Source organism: Notechis scutatus, chromosome Z (assembly GCF_049901735.1).
Source record: "Notechis scutatus isolate UNSWTSFEM ecotype Mainland chromosome Z, rNotScu1.2, whole genome shotgun sequence".
Classification (NCBI taxonomy): Eukaryota; Metazoa; Chordata; class Lepidosauria; order Squamata; family Elapidae; genus Notechis; species Notechis scutatus.
In genome coordinates, this window is record NC_142025.1 from 135,645,216 (window position 1) to 135,663,827 (window position 18,612).

Sequence of the window (18,612 nt, forward strand, 5' to 3'; positions counted from 1 at the left end):
CAGTCATTAAAGCAAATATAGCTTCCCCCATTAATTCTGCTTGTTGGAAGTCAGCTGGGAAGGTCGCACATGGAGATCACATGACCTGAGGCACTGCAACTATAGTAAGCCCATCCTGGTTGCCAAGTACCCAAATTTTGATCATGTGACTTTGGGGAAGCTGTGATGATTGTAAGTGGAAGGACCTGTTAGTTACATTCTTTAAAATTGTTGCAACTTTAGTTGCAAAATGAATCTTTGTAAGTCAAGGCCCATGGGTAATCTTTGTAAGTCAAGGCCCTTGTGCCATAAGCTCCACAGGCAAGCTATGGAGAGACCCTGGAGTCACACAATACACTAAACCAAGGGTCTCCAAACTTGGCAAGTTTAAGACTTGTGGGCTTCAACTCCTAGAATTCCTGAATTAACATGACTGGAGGAGAAATTCTAGGAGTTGAAATCCACAAAAAGTCTTAAAGCTGTCAAGTTTGAAGACCCCTGCACTAAACCAATGTTTTTTAAATTTGGCAATTTTAAGACGTGTGGACTTCAATTCCCAGAATTCCCCAATAGACACGTTAAAGTTGCCACTTTTGAAAAAAAAATGCACTAAACCAACAACACATCACCAATCAATAAGAGTCATCTTTCTCCTCTGCACAGCCAAACAGACATGAGCAGGCCAGGGCAATGATAAAATCATATTATTCAAAAGTTCAGGCTAAAGAACAGCTTAAGCATTCTTTTCAGGTTCTGATGAGGCTTTAAAGATTTGTTTATAGAAAATTAAGTGCAATATGAGCTAATGAGATTGTTTTTTTTTAATTTATAGTGATAAGTTGCTAAAATTGTTCAAACTTGCTGGGATGAAGAAGGAAGTTAGTTTTTCTTTTTCTTAGCACTCTTTTTTACACTTATTTTTTAATCATTTGCATTAGTTTTATCTGTATAATTAATATTTAATAAAAATTATTATTTTTAAAAACCTGCCCTTGTTCAGAGGGACATCATTTCTGGATGAGATACTTTAACGATGTAGTAATAACCACGAGCAGGGGAATCTGTGGGATGTGCATATGTAGAAAATAGTTCAAGATGATGGCCTTGATTTTCCAAGTCCTTCATCTTATGTAAAACAAACAAACAAAAAAGCAGATATCCCTGACTATAAACACATGAAACTGTAATGTAATTTGTTTGGTTTGGACTTAAACCCTTTTCCCAATAGGGACTGATAGTATCTTTAAGCATTAGCTGGCCAGACTTGAGGTGCCATAAAAGCTGATTTTGCTTACTTTTACTTTGGTATGATGGTTGAATTGTTGTAAAAGAAGTTTTGGATAATGCCAAGGAGGAGGAAAGCACTACATTAAGGCCTGTCTGTGGAGAAAGTCTTACAAACATCTCAGTCCAGACCAGTACTGAGATGAAACCAATCAAAAAGAACGTGACCCAGGCCTGCTTGTGTCATGGGTGTGGATGTAGGGATACCTCCCCCCACAGTCACTAGTGCAATGTTTTTCAACCATGACAACTTTAAGATGTGTGGACTTCAGTTCCCAAAATTCCTTAGCCAAACATGGGGAAATTCTAGAACTTCTAAGTCCACACATCTTAGTTACCAAGATCCACTGCACTTGTGCCTTAGTATGATTGATGAACATGTTTGCATTAAGAGAAATCCTTCTACTAACCCAGAAGCCAACAGAGCGAAGATTATGATGACCCAATATTCATTTTTGTTACATGTGTCCTGGATAATAAAATTATCCAATGTCATGGATAATAAAATTTATAACTCTGTCCTTATTATTGAGTTACACCCTTTATCTCTGCTGCAAGATGAAGACATTGAAATAAGGAGGAAATTTCTATGAGAGCTACTAAGCAGTAGAACTGTCTCCTTCTTGGTCTCATGGCAGATCCATTATGGGAAGAGTTCAATTAAAGATTAAACATTTGTTTGAGATGTTCTGAATTCCTGCCCTGCACAGAGTTAGACCAGAAGATCTCCAAAGTGCCTTTCAACAGTATGATTTTTATGAAACATGGTTACAGAATTTCTGCAGGAGCAAAGTGACACCTGGGGAATGGGGGAATCTCTCAATTTACAACCCACAATTAAACTTTGGAATTTATTACAAAATATGTGCTATCGGCTTGGCTAGCTTCAAGGAAGGGATGGTTCAGGGAATTCTTGGGGACCCTGGCGATTTAATGTCAGAAACTGTAAACTGCCCTAGAATCATCCTTGCAAGATGGGCAGAATACAAGTTTAAAAAAACAAAAGAAATACATTTACCTGTATCTCACCTTATTTTTTTTATAAGCAACTCAGGATGGCAAACATAGCTATATTACTCTTTCCTCCTCCTATTTTCCCCACAACAACCCTGTGAGGCAAGCTGGCCTGAAAGTGAGTGACTGGTCCAAAGTGGTTTTCATAGCTAAGGTAGGACTAGAACTCAGTCTCCTGGTTTCTAGCCTGCGCCTTAAGGACTAGATCCGTGATGGCACGCGTGCCAGAGGTGGCTCACAGAGCCCTCTCAGTGGGTAAGCACACTGTCTCCAGCTGCTCTTTTGCTGGCTAGCTGGTCTTTGCAGGCGCCAGAAAATGGCCTGAAAATCAGCCAAAAAACAGGCCATTTTGCAGGGTGTTTTCAGGCTGTTTTTCAGGCTGGGAAGCTGGCCAGCTGATCTTCCGTTTTCCGGCAATCCGGCATGCGCACATGGTTTGGGCACTCAGTGCCAAAAAGGTTCGCCATCACTGGACTAGACCAAACGGACTCTCTGCCCTTGATGGCAGCGTGACGGCCTCTGAAGGCCATCTGCTGAGGGTCCAGAGAGTTTACAAACTTGGTTAGCCACTGTGAGAACAGATTGCAGGACGCTCTATGTTCTTAGGTTACAGGTAGTCCTCAGCTTACGACCACAATTGAGCCCAACATTTCTGTTGTTAAACGAGAGATTTGTTAAGCGAATTTGCTCCATTTTATGACTTTTCTTGCCATTGTTAAGTGAATCACTGCAGTTGTTAAATTAGTAACCCAGTTGTTAAGTGAATCTGGCTTCCCCATTGACTTTGCTTGTCAGAAGGTCACAAAAGGGGGCCGCATGACCTGAGACATGGCAACTGTCATAAATACTAACGTTTAAATTTTGATCTGAAATGCTGAAACGGTCGTAAGTGTGAAACAACTTTTTTCCAGTGTCCTTGTAACTTAGAACGGTCACTAAACAAATTATTGTTTAGTCGAGGATTAACTTTATTACCCAAGCCGCCGATGGAACGCACTGCTACAAGATGCACGATGGGTTACACACACACATACCCATCTACCCTTTCAAAACTATGAAGCCATCCACATTGGTAGGCTGTGGCTTCCCACCTCCGAAAGACAAAGAGCCCTCCGGGGCGACTGACCGGCGTCTTCTTTCAAGCTCAGCCGGCGAACTGGCGGGAAACCTGGAGCAGCGAGAGAAAAACACGTGGGAACCGCTGGGTTCCTGGAAGGCTGCTTTTCGGGTGGGACCGGTGGCGTCATGCTTATTGCTCCTTGTCGCCAGCAGCAACGGCCACAAACAGAGTTCCTCCCGACCCCCTCAGCTCTCCTTTCCGTCCGCCCAGGGCCCACCCTTTCCCTCCCCCTCCTTCTGCCGGGAGGCTCCCTCCCTTCTTCTCCGGCGTTTAGTACCACACCCAGCTGCCCTCCCGTCTCGACCAGCCCAACTTAGGCGCTCCTCTCGCCTTCTCGGCCCCACGAGGAGCATCTTTCGCCACATCGCCTCGCCACGCGTGGAGGCTTCGTCGGTGCAGACTCTCCGCCCGCCCCAAGCCTTGGAAGTACCGTAAGAAGGAGCTCCGGAGGAAAATTGGGGCTGGGGGAGACGCTCGGAGGAGTTCGGGCAGCCGTGGGGCGGGGCCCTTGAGGTTGGGGGGAGGGACAGCGCGTGCGATTGAGGGGCGTCCAGAGTTTAAAGCCTCCCGACGTGCGTGGCTCGCCTGGCTGCTTTCTGAAAGGAAAGGGATTTAAAGAGTTAAGCGCAAAACTGGGCCGGGGGAGAATGCTAAGGCTAGAAATGTGGGGTTGCTTAGCGTTTTGGGGAAATGAGGTGCATTTGCTGAGCTGCCCCGCCTCTCCAATGCGACTCTTTGCAGGACTGAGTGACTTGGGGGTCCCCCCTTTGCAGGTTTCTAGTGAGTTAATGGAGGTTACCATGTCAGGGTGCCCCACCCTGGACTTCCCCTTTTGAAAAAAAGCCCACCACCACCCCAAATTGGTTTAATTTTGCAGCAGGAGGCAACACCAGGGAGCTAATGGTCTTTTAAAAATAAAATAAAATAAACAAACAAATAAATAGGGAGAGGGTGGCATGCATTGCCAGCGTGGCTTTGGCAATCGGGTGTCTTTTATGGCAGGGAAGTGAGTGTAACAGGCTGTTTTAATGGAACAAATGAGCAGCAAAGTTTATTAGCAGGGGTATCCAATCTTGGCAACTTTAATCCCAGAGGTATTCTGGGAGTTGAAGTCTTCTAAGTTGCCAAAGTTGGAAACTCCTGATTAATAAGAAAAGAGAAGTAGTGAAGATTTCAAGATTTTCTCCAGGGCTAACTTCTCCATAAAGAAAACTCTGAAAATATTTTGAAATCTGAAATTGTGCCACTACAGCATTATTACATAATTTGCAGTTTTACAGCCGAAGTCTGTGAAAACTCAATGCATTCGCTAAATAGGCCCTTCATATTTAAAGGCAGTATACCTTGATATAACTGCCAAGGAATAACAGGGAAAAAATGTGCAACCTTGTGTTAAGTGCCTTTAAAAAGGCCTTTGTCTGAGCAGACTTAAGGTGGGTGGGTGGGTTCCTCCCACAAGAGTCCAGCTTTTTCATTTTACCAGCTATTTTGGTCTCACAAAAGTTTTAATTAAGGGAGATGTGTCTACCTCTATTAATACTGTACTGCAATATTTTCTCAAAAGATCATTATTTTCTAAGGCTGGTCTGGTGAGGCAAGGATATTGTAATAGATCCTAGCTAGGTGTGGCCCACATCAAGACTGAAGCTGCATCTAATGCTGTCTGAGAGCTATGCTTGTTACAATCTCAACAGTATTTAATGAAAGCAGAGGATAATTGTGCAGTAGATGAGACATGATGGAGTCAAAAAGTATATATTTGTATCAGCAAAACAGGGACATGCTGTATTGTTGAATACATTTTTTTCTGTAAGGAGAAGAGAGGTATTTTACTAAGGGAATGTATGTGTGATATGACCGACATCCAGAAGTTTATACCATGTATTTCATTGTGAATATTCCCAGTTCATTAGATGCTCGATAGTAGGAACCACTATGTTTATTTTTTTTTTTAATATCGTGTTTTTGTAGAATGTATATTTGTCTTAATTATCCTTAGCCTATTTTTGGTAGTATTATGACAAGACTCCAGAAAACAGAAGTCTGTACTGTAAATATTTCTCCTCCCTGCTCTATGCTGTGGTTAGTTGTTTATAATACACATTTATCTGCATAAGAATTTATTATTTTCAAAATTCATAACCGTTTCCCTGCTTGTGGCAATATGATTACTACAGGACTAATGCTGTTAGATCTAGGCTTCAAAAATCCGAAGGACCATTAGATGGCAGCCAATTATTACAATTTCTAGATTTCTTTACTGCCATCTATTGTTTTTTCAGTTTTGCAGCCCAGTTTGGTAGCCTTTCTGTTGTCCACTAAGGCAGAAAGTTCAAAGATTTCCAAGCTGTGGAACCTGTTAAGATTTTTTTTTTCCTGGAATCCTTCAATCAAGAGGCAAAACTTTTGTGACATAGATTGTGATTAAGTGAACTTTTTTCCCCCTCTTAATTTCTTCTGGAGCTCCATCAAGTTCTCACAGAATCTTGAGTTTGGCAGAAAACAGCCTGAAAAAGCTTGCACTGACTAGATCATGATGATGCTTTTTTTAAAAAAGAAAAAAGTCCTAGCTTTCTTATTTTTTTAAATAACTCAAGATGGCGAATATACACGATACTCCTTCCTTCTCCTATTGTCTCCATAACAACAACCTTGTGAGGTAAGTGGGGCTGAGAGAAGAGAGTGATTGGCCCAAAGTCAACCAGCCAAGTTTCACTTAAAACTCATAGTCTCCTGGTCTCTAGCCAGGTGCCTTAACCATTACAGGTAGTCCTTGACTTGTGTTTAGCGACCATTCAAAATTAACGACGACATTAAAAAAAAAGACTGACGACTAGTTCTTGCACTTACAACATCGCTGTGCATTGTTGCAGCATCTCCACAGACACATGATCAAAATTGGGGAGCCTGGCAACCGGAATATATTTCCAATGATTGCAGCATCTCGGAGTCATGACGTTGCCATTTGTGACCATCCCAGCTGACAAGCAAAGTGATTAATTTAACAATCATGGCGAAAAAGGTAAAATTGAGTATAATTCTCTCACTTAACAGCTGCCTTGCCTGGCAACTGAAATTCTGATTCCAGTTGTGGTCTTAAGTAGAGGACACAAACATGCACCAGCAACAATGGATTTCTGTTCCATTCCATGGTTTTGCAACAGATTTTCTAAAATATAAATTCTCCTCATGCAGGCATATGCACAGAAAAACACCCTTTAAAAATCTAATGCCATGCTTTGAAAACCGAGAAATCCTGTTTTTTTATGGATGGAAAAAAGATCCCCTGAGTTTGTCAATAAATAATATTAGATCAATCAGGGTATTTCTTGGCTATTACAACTGAAATCTATTCATATGTATTTATTTGTAAAATATATTCTGTAGTTTAATCAATAGTTCACGTAAAAGAAGGAGTGACCCTTTTGTATTATCTAAGGAATTTACGTAAGTTCACGTAAAAGAAGGAGTGACCCCTTTGTATTATCTAAGGAATTTTAAGATATGTGAACTCCCAGAATTTCACAGCCATCATGCCACACACACATCTTCATGTGGATAAGTTTGAGAAATACTGATCTAGAGAGAGATACAAGGTTTAAGGATTCCCTAGCTTTTAAATATAGGTAGTTCTCGATTTATGACCAGTCACTTAGCGATCATTCAAAGTTATGACAGAGCTCCCCAGATTATGACCTAGTTCCAAAGTAACAACAGCAACTTTCCATCTCCGCCCTGTAATCAGTTTATCCCATTTTGGGCACATGCCAACCGGTGGCATCTATATCTGTCTGCAGTGTTCTGCAATTTTTTGGCTGGAAATCAGCATTTATTGGGTATAATGAGTTTAATGTAGACTATTCTGTTTGCTTAAACATCGGCTGTTTAAGGATCGCTGCAAAAAAGAAAGTAAAATTGGGTGTGGTCACGTGGTGACCTGCTATTGAATGCCACGAGTTACTACTGCAATTCTGGGCTCAGTTATGGCGGTAAGTCAAGGGCTACCTGTTCTTTGAATCACCTTTATTCATTTCAATGCCTTGCCATGACCCACCTAGCATTACTTCTCAACTCCAATTTTATCCAGTGAGTTCTGCTTTTTTTCCCCATGTCTTCTGCTTTTGTGGGCACAGTGCTGGGGTTTTGAAGGGAACAGGGAACAGGAAGCAGCTCTTCTAAGATCCTGCCTCTAGAGTTTTCTGTGCTTGAAACAAAGCTCCAATTGTATCCTGCAGTGTGCAAGAAATAGTTCTACACCCTGGGCGTTGCCACCTCTTCTTTGCTCAAGGTTTTTTTTCCACCAATGCACGATGACTGAATATTTTCTCAGTAACTGTCAATATTATTTCTGGTAAATGCAAATTCCAACCTCTCTTTTTATATCTTTGGTCCAGACTGTTCATAAGATTACGTGAAGGTATTCTTTGATTAGTTGTTTATCCATTATTGTTTAGATAATGCTTATATTTTCCTTTAAATTCTGATCCTGTTGTGATGTTCTGAGACAGCCTTAAAATCACTGATGAATTTGACTTTTGCAGGTTCCTTCATCAATTGTAGGTACGTCTTTGAATGTACCTTGCAGGGTGAGAGAACGAATGTGGTAAAACTGCAATGTAGAGTTTTGTTTTTGTTCCATCTTCAGCATCAATCAAATCAAATTAAATCTTTATTACAGTCATACACCAGCATAAGAAGGGTGGGATACAAATAGTAATTTTAAAAGCATATTACATGAGAAGAGTGGAGAGAGAGATGTATATAAAATTTTACCCTTGGTATTGGTTAGTGTGCTTGGAAAAAAAACATTAAGATGGATGAATCAACTCAAATGCACAGCAGAGTCAAATGGAAAACAGTCTTATTTATCTAGATCGTTCCATTTCAGGCTGCAGATCAAGGGTTACAAGTCTGAAGTTATCTCATCAAGGAAGCTCTTAGTATAGTTAGAAACTGCCCGTTGAAGAACATTGATAAATTCTACTCTCTGAAATGCTCATTTTCTCAGTGCAAAGATAGGGAAAAGATAGCAGGATTCGTACAGGGAATTGTTTTTCTGCTACCTGAAAAATGACGTTGTCTAGCAGTTTTTTTCCTCTTGATTTGATTGTGTCAAATTGTGCAGCTGCATGTTAGCCAGGGAGAACAGCTTTGCAAAATAGGCTGTTCAGTCACCCATTTCCCTTTTGTTAGGCTGCAAAGAACCAGCATGGCTGTATGTGCCTGGATAATATAGCACAACATTTTAGTGAAAACTAAACCTTGCGGCTTCCTGCAAAATATCCTCTACAGTGGCACAGTTTCTATATAGTGAGTGCTAACAGGCAATGTAAGCCATTAAAATTTTAAAACCCATTTTAAAATGGTTTAAAGTGGTTTTTCTGCTTTCCTTTTCTTGAAGACTAAAATATATGAAGAACGGTTACAGGAACTGGGCTTGGCTAGTCTAGTGAAGAGAAGGACCAGGGGAGACATGATAGAGGTCTTCCAATATTTGAGGGGCTGCCACAGGGAGGAGGGGGTCAAGCTATTTTCTAAAGCGCCTGTAGGCCAGACAAGGAATAATGGATGGAAACTGAACAAGGAGAGATTCAACCTGGAAATAAGGAGAAACTTTCTGACAGCGAGAACAATCAACCCATGGAACAGAAGTTGCCCTCGGAAGTTGTGGGAGCGCCATCACTTGTGACCTTCAAGAAGAGATTGGACTGCCATTTGTCAGAAATGGTGTAGGGTCTCCCACTTGGGTGGGGGGGTTGGACTAGATGACCCATAAGGTCCCTTCCAACTCTGATTATCTGTTTATCTGTTTAAGCAGCTTACCTTTACTTTCAAACATCTCTCTCTTTTTTTCCCTTTCCTTTCCTTCTCTCCAAACACCGGGAGGGGCTGATGGGTAGGGCAAGGCTACCCCTACCAAAGGATTCTGGCTTCTCTTGCAGCCAAGTGAAAGGAGCTTCTAGGAGACATTTCTGACTTTGGAGCTGACAGGAAAGAAAATCCTTGCTTCGGGATATGCAGGAGGGAAAAGGAAGGGTGGGTTGCATTTTTTTTTGGGAGATGGCTCAGAAAGGAGACAGTGAAATTGGCTTAACGCCTGGGATTTCTCTGACTCACCCTTCCGCCCCGCCCTCCACCCCCTTCCGCAAGCTCAGAAGGAGAGCTTGATTAAAACCAAATGTCCAACACTGGACAAAAAGGAATTTTTCTCTTTCCCTTACATGGATAAGATGGTTTTTCTCTTACCCCTCCCCTGCTCAAGTCTCCACCCTTTCTCAGGCCTTGTTGTTCGCCTTGCCCTTCAACTTCTTCAGGAAGTTAGTGTTTCCCTATTTTGGCTTGAAAAAATAGCAGTTCTTTTTGTCTTGTAATGTAATTGTGAGACACAGATAGATTGCGGTGACTTTTTAGTCCCCAGAAATTGTTGTCCGTTCTCCCATTGCATCTTACTTTGACACAATCCAGAGAGCAAAGGGCTATATTAGCTTTGGGTGGACAATATGCCACCCAGACTTTTCCAGCCTCTGGGACTTTTTGGACTTCAGTTTCCATTATTCATAACCAGTTCATAATACGTGCTGTGTAAGTCAGGAAGATTTATCTCCGTTTACAAAAGGAAACAGCTTTATTAGAAGAATTTAGCTTTATTAAAAGAATTTCTTTGGCCTGATTCCAAGCTGGGTAATCCAATGAAAAATGCAGGATGATTGTTCCAAATAGAGGAAGGATTTACTTCTAAAAGCCAGACAGTAAAATGAAGATTCAGCCATTCTTCACTACGGAAAGCTGAGAGGGACATACATATAGTGACAAGGGGCTGTGATGTGAAGCTGATATGAGGCCTATTAGATGTGCAAAATAAGATGCCCTTGCCCTTTGGATGTGTGAGGCTTGAGGATCCCTTTGGGGTGGGTGATCTTAGATGCCCAGATCCTTTCCTAGGTGCAGTGTGGATTTTCATGAGATGGAATTGTCTGGCATCAAAGTGGAGCATAGACACAAAAGATTTCCCTTGATGAAATTCCATTTCTCTACCGGAGCCAAAGAGGTGAGCTTAATCAATTTTCGCCCAAGTGGCATCTGTCAGGCTGGGGCAATGTTTAAATTAACTGAAGTTTATCAAAGGAGTTACAAGTTACAATTGTAAGTGTAACTTTTTAGTTACCTCAATAAAATATTGGGACAATTCTAGATTCTACCTTCTGTTGAGAACCTTTTGTTATTGAGAATGTTTTTTATCTGCACTTGTTGAGTTAGCTATGCCAAATCTGAAAAAAAGTACTATAAATCAAGATAATAAGAGCTACATTTTATCTGGAGAATTCTAGTTATGAATCCAGCCCTATAGACATGCCCACTATTTCAACATTATTTCAGCTCCATAAATGTGCCCATTATTTCAACAAACTGGCCAGGAGTTAAGTGGGAAATCAATAAATTTGATACATGAAAAGACTAATGGATCTGCAATGTATTTAGTGCAGAAAGAAGATTATAGTTTTAAAAAAACTGGTCATAAAACAGAACACTAGAAGAAGCCACTAGAAGAAGTCAGACAAAAAAAAAATGTCACTACCAATATTTCTGGGGCCAAACTGTTGCTGCATCATATGATTTGTGTTGTGTTGAATGCTTCCATGCACATAGCCTGTCCTGCATGTGGGAAACGGATTGTTTGAGACATCCTTGGGGTTGGCTGAAATTTATATCTCCTATTATTCAGATGGGGCATGATGGCTCAACAGTTAAAGATGCTGGGTTTGTTGGCTGGAAAACTAATAGATAGATACCCTGGGTTCGAGACCCGAGCTCCACATAATGGTTGAGCTCCCATCCTTGCTCCAGCTCCTGCCCACCTAGCAGTTCAAAAGCATGCAAATGCGAGTTGATTAATAGGTACTACTTCAGTAGAAAGGTAACAATCTGTGTGCCTCAGCATTTAACCATGATGACTACATGACCATGGAAAATGTCTTCGGACAATGCTAGCTTCCGGCCAAGAAATGGAGATGAGCACCTTCCCCTATAGTTGGACATGATTGGACAGGGAAAACCTTTACAGGCTACAACATACAATGAACGGTTGAAGGAACTCGGCATGTCTAGTCTAGTGAAGAGAAGAACCAAGAGAGACATAGGAGCAGTCTTCCAATAGTTGAGGGGCTGTCACAGAGAGGAGGGGGTCAAGCTATTTTCCAAAGCACCCCAGACAATGAACAGTGGATGAAAATTGAACAAGGAGAGATTCAACCTGGAAATAAGGAGAAACTTTATGACAGTGAGAACAAGCAACCCATGGAACACAAGTTGCCTTCAGAAGTTGTGGGAGCTTCATCCCTGGAAGCTTTCAAGAAGAGACTGGAGTGCCATCTGTCAGAAATAGCATACATAAATAAGTAACATAAATGAATTATAAACCTCAGAGCAGGCTGATAAAAATTAAATTGTCTATGTTTAGTTGAACTACCGTATTTGCCGGCATATAAGATGACTTTTTTGCCCTGAAAAACATGCCTCCAAGTGGGGGGGGGTCGTCTTATACGCCGGCAAATACGGTATATCCACTGCCGGCTTTCGGATGCTTGTGGGACGCAGCGAAGGCGCCTCTGGCTTCCCGGATCCCCGCCGCTTCCGCCAAGAGCCTCCCTGCGTCTCTGAATCAGGTTCGAATCCCGCTCGCCTCGCTCCGCCCAAGGCTGCAGCGACTGGGGGAGCGAGAGGCGTGGGTCGCTCCTGTCGCCCCAGGCAGGGCCATGTGAAGGCTGCCCGCCTTCCTGCTCCTCCCACGGCCCCTGGCACTCCGCCCTGCCGCTGCAGCCCCGGGGATTTCTGGTCACCCCGCCGGGATCGTTTGGCTGACCTATCGGACGCATTGCAAGAGGAATCTGTTGCAGGAAAGCCCAAGGGACTCCGCCGGGAAGGGCCAGGGTTCTGAAGTAACGCCTGCCTACTCCGAGACACGCTCCTTTAGACAGTCCATCTAAGAGAGTTCAAACATCCTTCATTCCCAACACAGAATAACATACACACTGTGTAATATATTGGATGATTAGTTACCGTATTTGCCAGCGTATAAGACAACTTTTTTGCCCTGAAAAACATGCCTCCAAGTGGGGGGGTCGTCTTATACGCCCAGTCTTATACGCCGGCAAATACAGTACCTTCTTTTTTTTCCCTTGTAGATTTTGATGTCCCACAGTTGCTATCATGGGTTAGAACGTCCATGTTGCCCACAGACAAATGTTGATAGATTACCTATAGACATCTGGCTTGTGAGCTTTCTGGCGCAGGAGTGGGCCAGTATGGCAATTTTGTGGCTGGTTAAGGAATTCTGGGAATTGAAGTCCACAAGTCCTAAAGTTGCCCACCCCGGCCCTGGAGGCTAAACTATGTGAGGAAAGGTTAAGGGAACTAAGTCTGTCTAACGTAAGAAAAAGAAGGTTTAGGGCAGGGGTCTCCAACCTTGACCGCTTTAAGACTTGTGGACTTCAACTCCCAGAATTCCTCAGCCAGCTAAGCTGGCTGAGGAATTCTGGGAGTTGAAGTCCACAAGTCTTAAAGCGGCCAAGGTTGGAGACCCCTGGTTTAGGGGGATAACATCATAGTGTCTTCCGATACCTGAGGGACAGTCACATGAAGGAGGGGGTTGACTTTTTCTCCAAAGCACCTGAAGGCCGGACAAGAAGCAGTGGGTAGAAGCTCGTTAAAGAGAGATCCAATCTGGAATTAAGGAGAATTTTCCGGGTAGTGAAAACTATCAATCAATGGAACAGCTTGCCTCCTAGAATTGTGGATGGTCCATTGTTGGAAGTCTTGAAGAAAAAAATTGGTCAGCCATTTGTCTGGGATGTAATAAAATGTGCTGTGGGCAGGGGGTTGGATTAGAAAAGCTTGAAGGCCCCTTCCAGCCCTATGATTCTATAATTCTCCAGACATGGGACTAGAATTCATATGTAGATAGTTCTCAATTTATGGCTGTTCATTTAGTGACTATTTGAAGATACAACGGACTTCTCAGGGCTACTTATGACTCAGATTCAAAGTTCTGATGGCCTCTGCCTGTCACATGATCAAATGTTGGTTGTGTTTGCAGCATCCCATGGTCATGTGACCAGGACTTAGATGATTTTTGCCAGAAAGTGGTTGTTACTTCCTGTTTTGGCAAAAAAAACCAACCCAAACACGCCCATTGTAGACAAAGGAATTGTCTAACAATAATGGCATTCCCTTAATAATCGCTGCAAAACCGGTCTATAAAATTGGGCATGGTCACATGCTGACCCATTTAACAACCGACACAACTTGTGATCATAATTCCGGGCTCAGTGATGATCGTAAGTTGAGGACTAACTATAATCCATTCTGATTGGGACTGCTTTTAGATCTTGTCCAACAATACCTGGAGTGATAGATCTCTCCCATCCCTGCTCTGACTTCTACAATATTCAGGCAGGTTCAGGAGACAATGGCACTTAAATTAGTCTTCCGCAACTTGTAGTCCTGCAGTTATTTTGGCTTATTGCTAGGAAAGAGAAGAATGGAATCCTGATTGGAAATAGTAAGACGGGAAATCCAACCTGTTTCGAAGATGCAGGGGTGCAGAAGGCTGTGGGAAATCAGGAGAGTCAGGCAGTACAAATGAATATAAAGATTTATTGCAAAGTTAAGCTCTCTAAAGAATCTGACCCACTGGCAGTTAAGGGAAATGAGTGGGTGATAAGAGAGGCATTCACAATAGACTGGACTTTGATCTCGTGTGGGCACGCAGGGACTCATGGCTTATGACGCATTTGACTTCCCCGGGCTCAGCCTGATCTTGTCCTACATCTGCCCGCTGTTCCTTTATTCCTTAGCCCTAAATTCAGGAAATGTATTCTAAATTGTATATTTTCATGTGATAAAGGTTTTGCATTTTGTGTCTTTCTTCTCCTCCCTAGATCTTTGCACGATGCCAGTAACCCGCTCAAAATCAGTGGGCAACACGAATGCCCTCACCTCTCCCTTGGGCATCGTTCGCCTCCTGGAAGCCCTTTTCACCTGTGTGGCCTTCAGCTTGGTGGCCAACCGGGAGGCCTGGTATGGCCGCAATGGGGATTGGTGCATGTTCTCCTGGTGCGTCTGCTTTGCCATCACCATTGTCATCTTGGTGGTTGAGTTTGCTGGCCTCCAGCATCGCATGCCGGTCTCTTGGAAGAACTTCCCCATCACCTTCGCCATGTATGCCACCCTGATGTGCCTCTCTGCTTCCATTATCTACCCGGTATTCTTCATTTCGAATGAGCATCTTTCTCGTGACGAACGGGGATACCGCATTTCCGCCACTGTGTTTTCTTGCCTAGCCTGCCTATCTTACCTCACCGAGGTCAGCATAACCAAAGCTAAACCAGGAGAAGTCACCGGCTACATGGCAACAGTCCCAGGATTACTGAAGGTGGTGGAGACTTTTACTGCCTGCATCATCTTTGTCTTCATAAGTGACCCGCCTACTTATGACCATCCAGATGCTCTTAAGTGGTGTATGGCGGTCTACTGCATTTGCTTCATCCTCTCCCTCGTGGTGATTATCCTCTGCATTGGCGAATGCACTGGCTGGTTGCCATGTCCATTCAACAAATTCCTCAGCGGCTACACTTTATTGGCTGTGCTCATGTATGCCACCGCCACAATTATTTGGCCTCTCTACAAGTTTGACCAAAAGCATGGGGGACAGCCATCTCGAAGCGCATTCTGTGGAGGTAGACAATTCTGTACATGGGACAAGAATGTTGCTGTAGCTGTTCTAACCGCCATCAATCTGCTGATGTACCTGGCAGATCTGGTGTACTCTGCACGGCTGATATTCATCCAGGGATAGAAGGTGGCTGGCAGTTAGGAGCATCAAGGCAGCAGTGTCCAAAAGAAGGGAAGTGGAAAGAGAAGAAGGGGTCATGCTTTTCTCTCTTTTGCTCTGATTTTTTTCCTTTCTTCTGCCTGCAGTCTCGGACTAATTCATTCTCTTTTTCTCTCCTGCCTTCTCAATTGCCTTCTTCTTAGCCTAGATTTACGCTCTCTGCTTGCCACACAATAATTCTTTTCCTCTCTCCATCCTGATCCTATTGCACATAACAGCAAAATGATAACTTGTTGTATTGCAGAGTTTGGGATGGCTCACAAATGCTTCTCTTCTTAATCATCTTTGGCTATTCCCATGCATGTATCTTCGACAGTATAGTTCGTCAGGAACTTTGTGTTCCAAGGCATGAGAAGGTGCTTAGGGCTATTAAAAGTGGTGTTGAAATTGCAGGTGCCAGTTGAGTGGGGGGGGGAAAGCAGGGAGAGAGAGAGAGCGGGGGGCACACACTATTCTCGATGGGGAGACTCCAGGATGCAGGTTGTCCTCGACTTACAACAGTTCATTTAGTGATTGTTCAAAGTTACAACGACCCTGAAAAAAAGCGACTTAGGAACCGTTTTTCACAACAACCATCGCAGCATCTCCATGATCCATGTGATCAAAATTCAGATGCTTGGCAACTGAGTCACATTTATGACGGCTGCAGTGTCCCGGGATCAGGTGATCACCTTTTGAGGCCACCTGAGAAACAGAGTCAAGGAGGAAGACGGATTCCCTTAACAAGCATTCATTCACTTAGCAATTGTGGCAAGAAAAATGAAAAGGGAGGCATAGTTCACTTAACAAATGTCTTATTTAGACATAGAAATTTTGGGCTTGATTGTGGTTGTAAGTCGGGGATTACCTATATTCTCATAAGAATCCACTTCCTAACATTTTCTTTAAATTACTTAGTTTGCAGTTAAGTTTCCCATTTTCTGTCTTTGTCACCCTGGCTACCCTCTATCCAGACCACTAACTTCCAAAACACATGCCAGTAGCCACCATCAGCCAGTAAGATTCAGAGGAAAAGTATGCAGCTAAAACAGGAACTTTGCTAGCAGAAAAGAAGAATTCGGAGCATTTTTGATGTACATATTTTATTTGGCCTTAAAAAAATATTCCTCCATATTAGTGCCTTCAAAACATTGGGTTCCTCTTTCTGTCATCATGCAAAGAAACCCCTTTGCCCTTACCAAATATACTTGCTGTTTTCCATCATGAATATGTAATATTTGTTTTGGGAAAGGTGGATGTTTACAGTAGAGCCAATGGCTGCTTGCATTTTCCATCGGATGAATGGGGACTGCACAGAAGCAGCGCTAGATGGATGGCTTGCTTTGCACCACCATGGAGGGTTTATTCTCCATGGTTGCTCGGGGAGAAATTAACTGTACAGTAATGGATTCATGTCTGCCAGTAAATCTGCAATAGAAATCCATCCATATCCTGCAAAATGATTTATGCAGGATTTGTTGAGGCTTGCAGTAACTTTCCTTCAAAAAGGGCAGCTCTCTCTCTCTTTTTCTTCAAAAGTCAACAAAACACATTGGGGAGGTTACAAGGAACATTCTGATATGGGGAAATGGAAAGACACTTATTTGTGATTGCACCAGGCTGAAAGATAACAACTGCAGTGGAGCAACATTTAAGTAAGAGTTACAAATTCTTGCCTTCAAGTTTCTTAACAAATAGATTGTTTTACAGAAAGATAGTGTAAATTGTTTTTCTTTACATTTTGATGTTTTTTTTAAAAGTGTATAAGACATCCTCTGTTTTTTAAATAAAACATGGTAGAAAAAGACATGCTTTGCAAAGTATTAAATGCATAACTTTTGGTTTCTTTATGGTTGTTAATGTAGTTTTTTTTTAATATTCCAGGCACTTGGTATTAGATAATACTGTTTTTCAACTTTGTATTTCAGAAAACATAAGTCTTTCCCCATTAGCTCAGCAATAGAAGTTATTTGTATGTGTTTCTACTGCATTTACCAAAATACTTATAACATTATGCAGCGTAGGTAGAAATATAAGCTTCCTTCTTGTCTCAATTATCCACAACTTCATCTACAACGTTTTTATTATTTTTTGAAATATGCAAATCAATGTATGTGTACAAAATAAAGGAGCAATGATACAATGGAGTGTGTCAATCCTATTTCTAGCATTTCTGAATTTAAAAAGGTACATTTTGGACACCAAGAGGCTGAATAGCTACAGTAGAAATAGGCTTTTTTTCTGACTTAAGGGGCACTTCAAAAATGGATTTTTACACCAGTTTGATAGCAGCTGCAGATTTCTATGATCCTCCAATATTGGATTGTTATTAGAGAGGTCTGAACTGATTTATTTTTGGCTTAGCTGTTTAAAACTTCAATAAAAATAGTCTTCTCATCTCTTTCTCTCACTTTTCAGTTTATTTTTGAAGTACCAAGCTTACAGAACTTACAGTCAGCCCATTTATATATTTATTTGCTAGAATCTTAGACCACCCTGCAGCTAGATGATTTATCAAAAATAAAACATCAATAATGCCATAAAAATATTCATAATCTTCTTGAAATGAGCAAATAAATAGGACTGGAGGCTAAAAATATAAAGAATGGTTGCTGGAATTGGGTATGTCTAGTTTAATGGAAAGAAGGACTAGGGGTGAAAGGTTAGCAGTGTTCCAGTATTTAAGGGGCTGCCACAAGGAAGAGGGAGTCAAGCTATTCTCCAAAGCACCAGAAGGCAGAAGAAATGTTTGGAAACTAATGAAGGAGAGAATCAACCTAGAACTAAAGAATAGTTTCCTAACAACAATCAGTGGAATGACTTGCCTCCATTTAGTGGAGGTTTGTAAGAAGAGATTGGACGCCATTTGTCTGAAATTGTATAGAGACGTGATGGTGAACTTATGCCATGCGTGCCATAGGTGGCACGCAGAGCCATTTATGCGGGCACACGAGCCCCAGCCAAACTTACCTGCACTGCGCATGTACGTGCCTTCCAGCTGATTTTCGGCCCAGCCTTTTTCGCCCTCCTGGAGGCTTGAGGGAAGCCTCTGCCGCCTCGGGAAGCTGAAAAACCGGCCTTCCGGAAATACCAGAAGTGCCGAAATGGTCCCATTTTCAGCCTCCAGAGGCTCCACAGGCTTTCCTTGAGCCTCAGGGAAGGTGAAAACGGCCTTCCCCGAGCTCCACAGGCTCTCTGGAGGCTGAATTTCTGGAAGGCCCATTTTTCGGCCTCCCGAGGCTGCGGAGGCTTCCCTCGAGCCTCCAGGAGGGCAAAAACTGCCTCAAATGGGCTGAAAATCAGCTAGGAGGCGCACGCATTCACAGTGAACGTAAGGGGGTGGGGT

At 42.5% G+C, this 18,612-nt stretch overlaps 2 protein-coding genes across 6 annotated transcripts in view; one reads left to right on the plus strand and one right to left on the minus strand.

Moving 5' to 3' along the window:
• EMP3 (epithelial membrane protein 3 (MAM blood group)) overlaps positions 1-18,612 on the minus strand; it is a 112,980-nt gene that overhangs the window by 69,152 nt on the left and 25,216 nt on the right. The window lies entirely within an intron of this gene.
• Positions 3,497-17,409, plus strand: MYADM (myeloid associated differentiation marker). 5 transcript variants are annotated; one of them, XM_087944889.1, is made up of 3 exons: positions 3,497-3,828; positions 6,271-6,419; positions 14,335-17,409. In XM_087944889.1, the coding sequence occupies exon 3, from the start codon at positions 14,346-14,348 to the stop codon at positions 15,249-15,251; it is 906 nt and encodes a 301-aa protein (XP_087801015.1). In that variant the 5' UTR covers positions 3,497-3,828; positions 6,271-6,419; positions 14,335-14,345; the 3' UTR covers positions 15,252-17,409. The 5 variants fall into 5 exon arrangements, with proteins under 5 accessions (XP_087801015.1, XP_087801014.1, XP_087801018.1 ...); XM_087944892.1 differs by lacking the exon at positions 6,271-6,419 and adding an exon at positions 7,939-7,983 and having other exon boundaries at positions 3,697-3,828; XM_087944888.1 differs by lacking the exon at positions 6,271-6,419.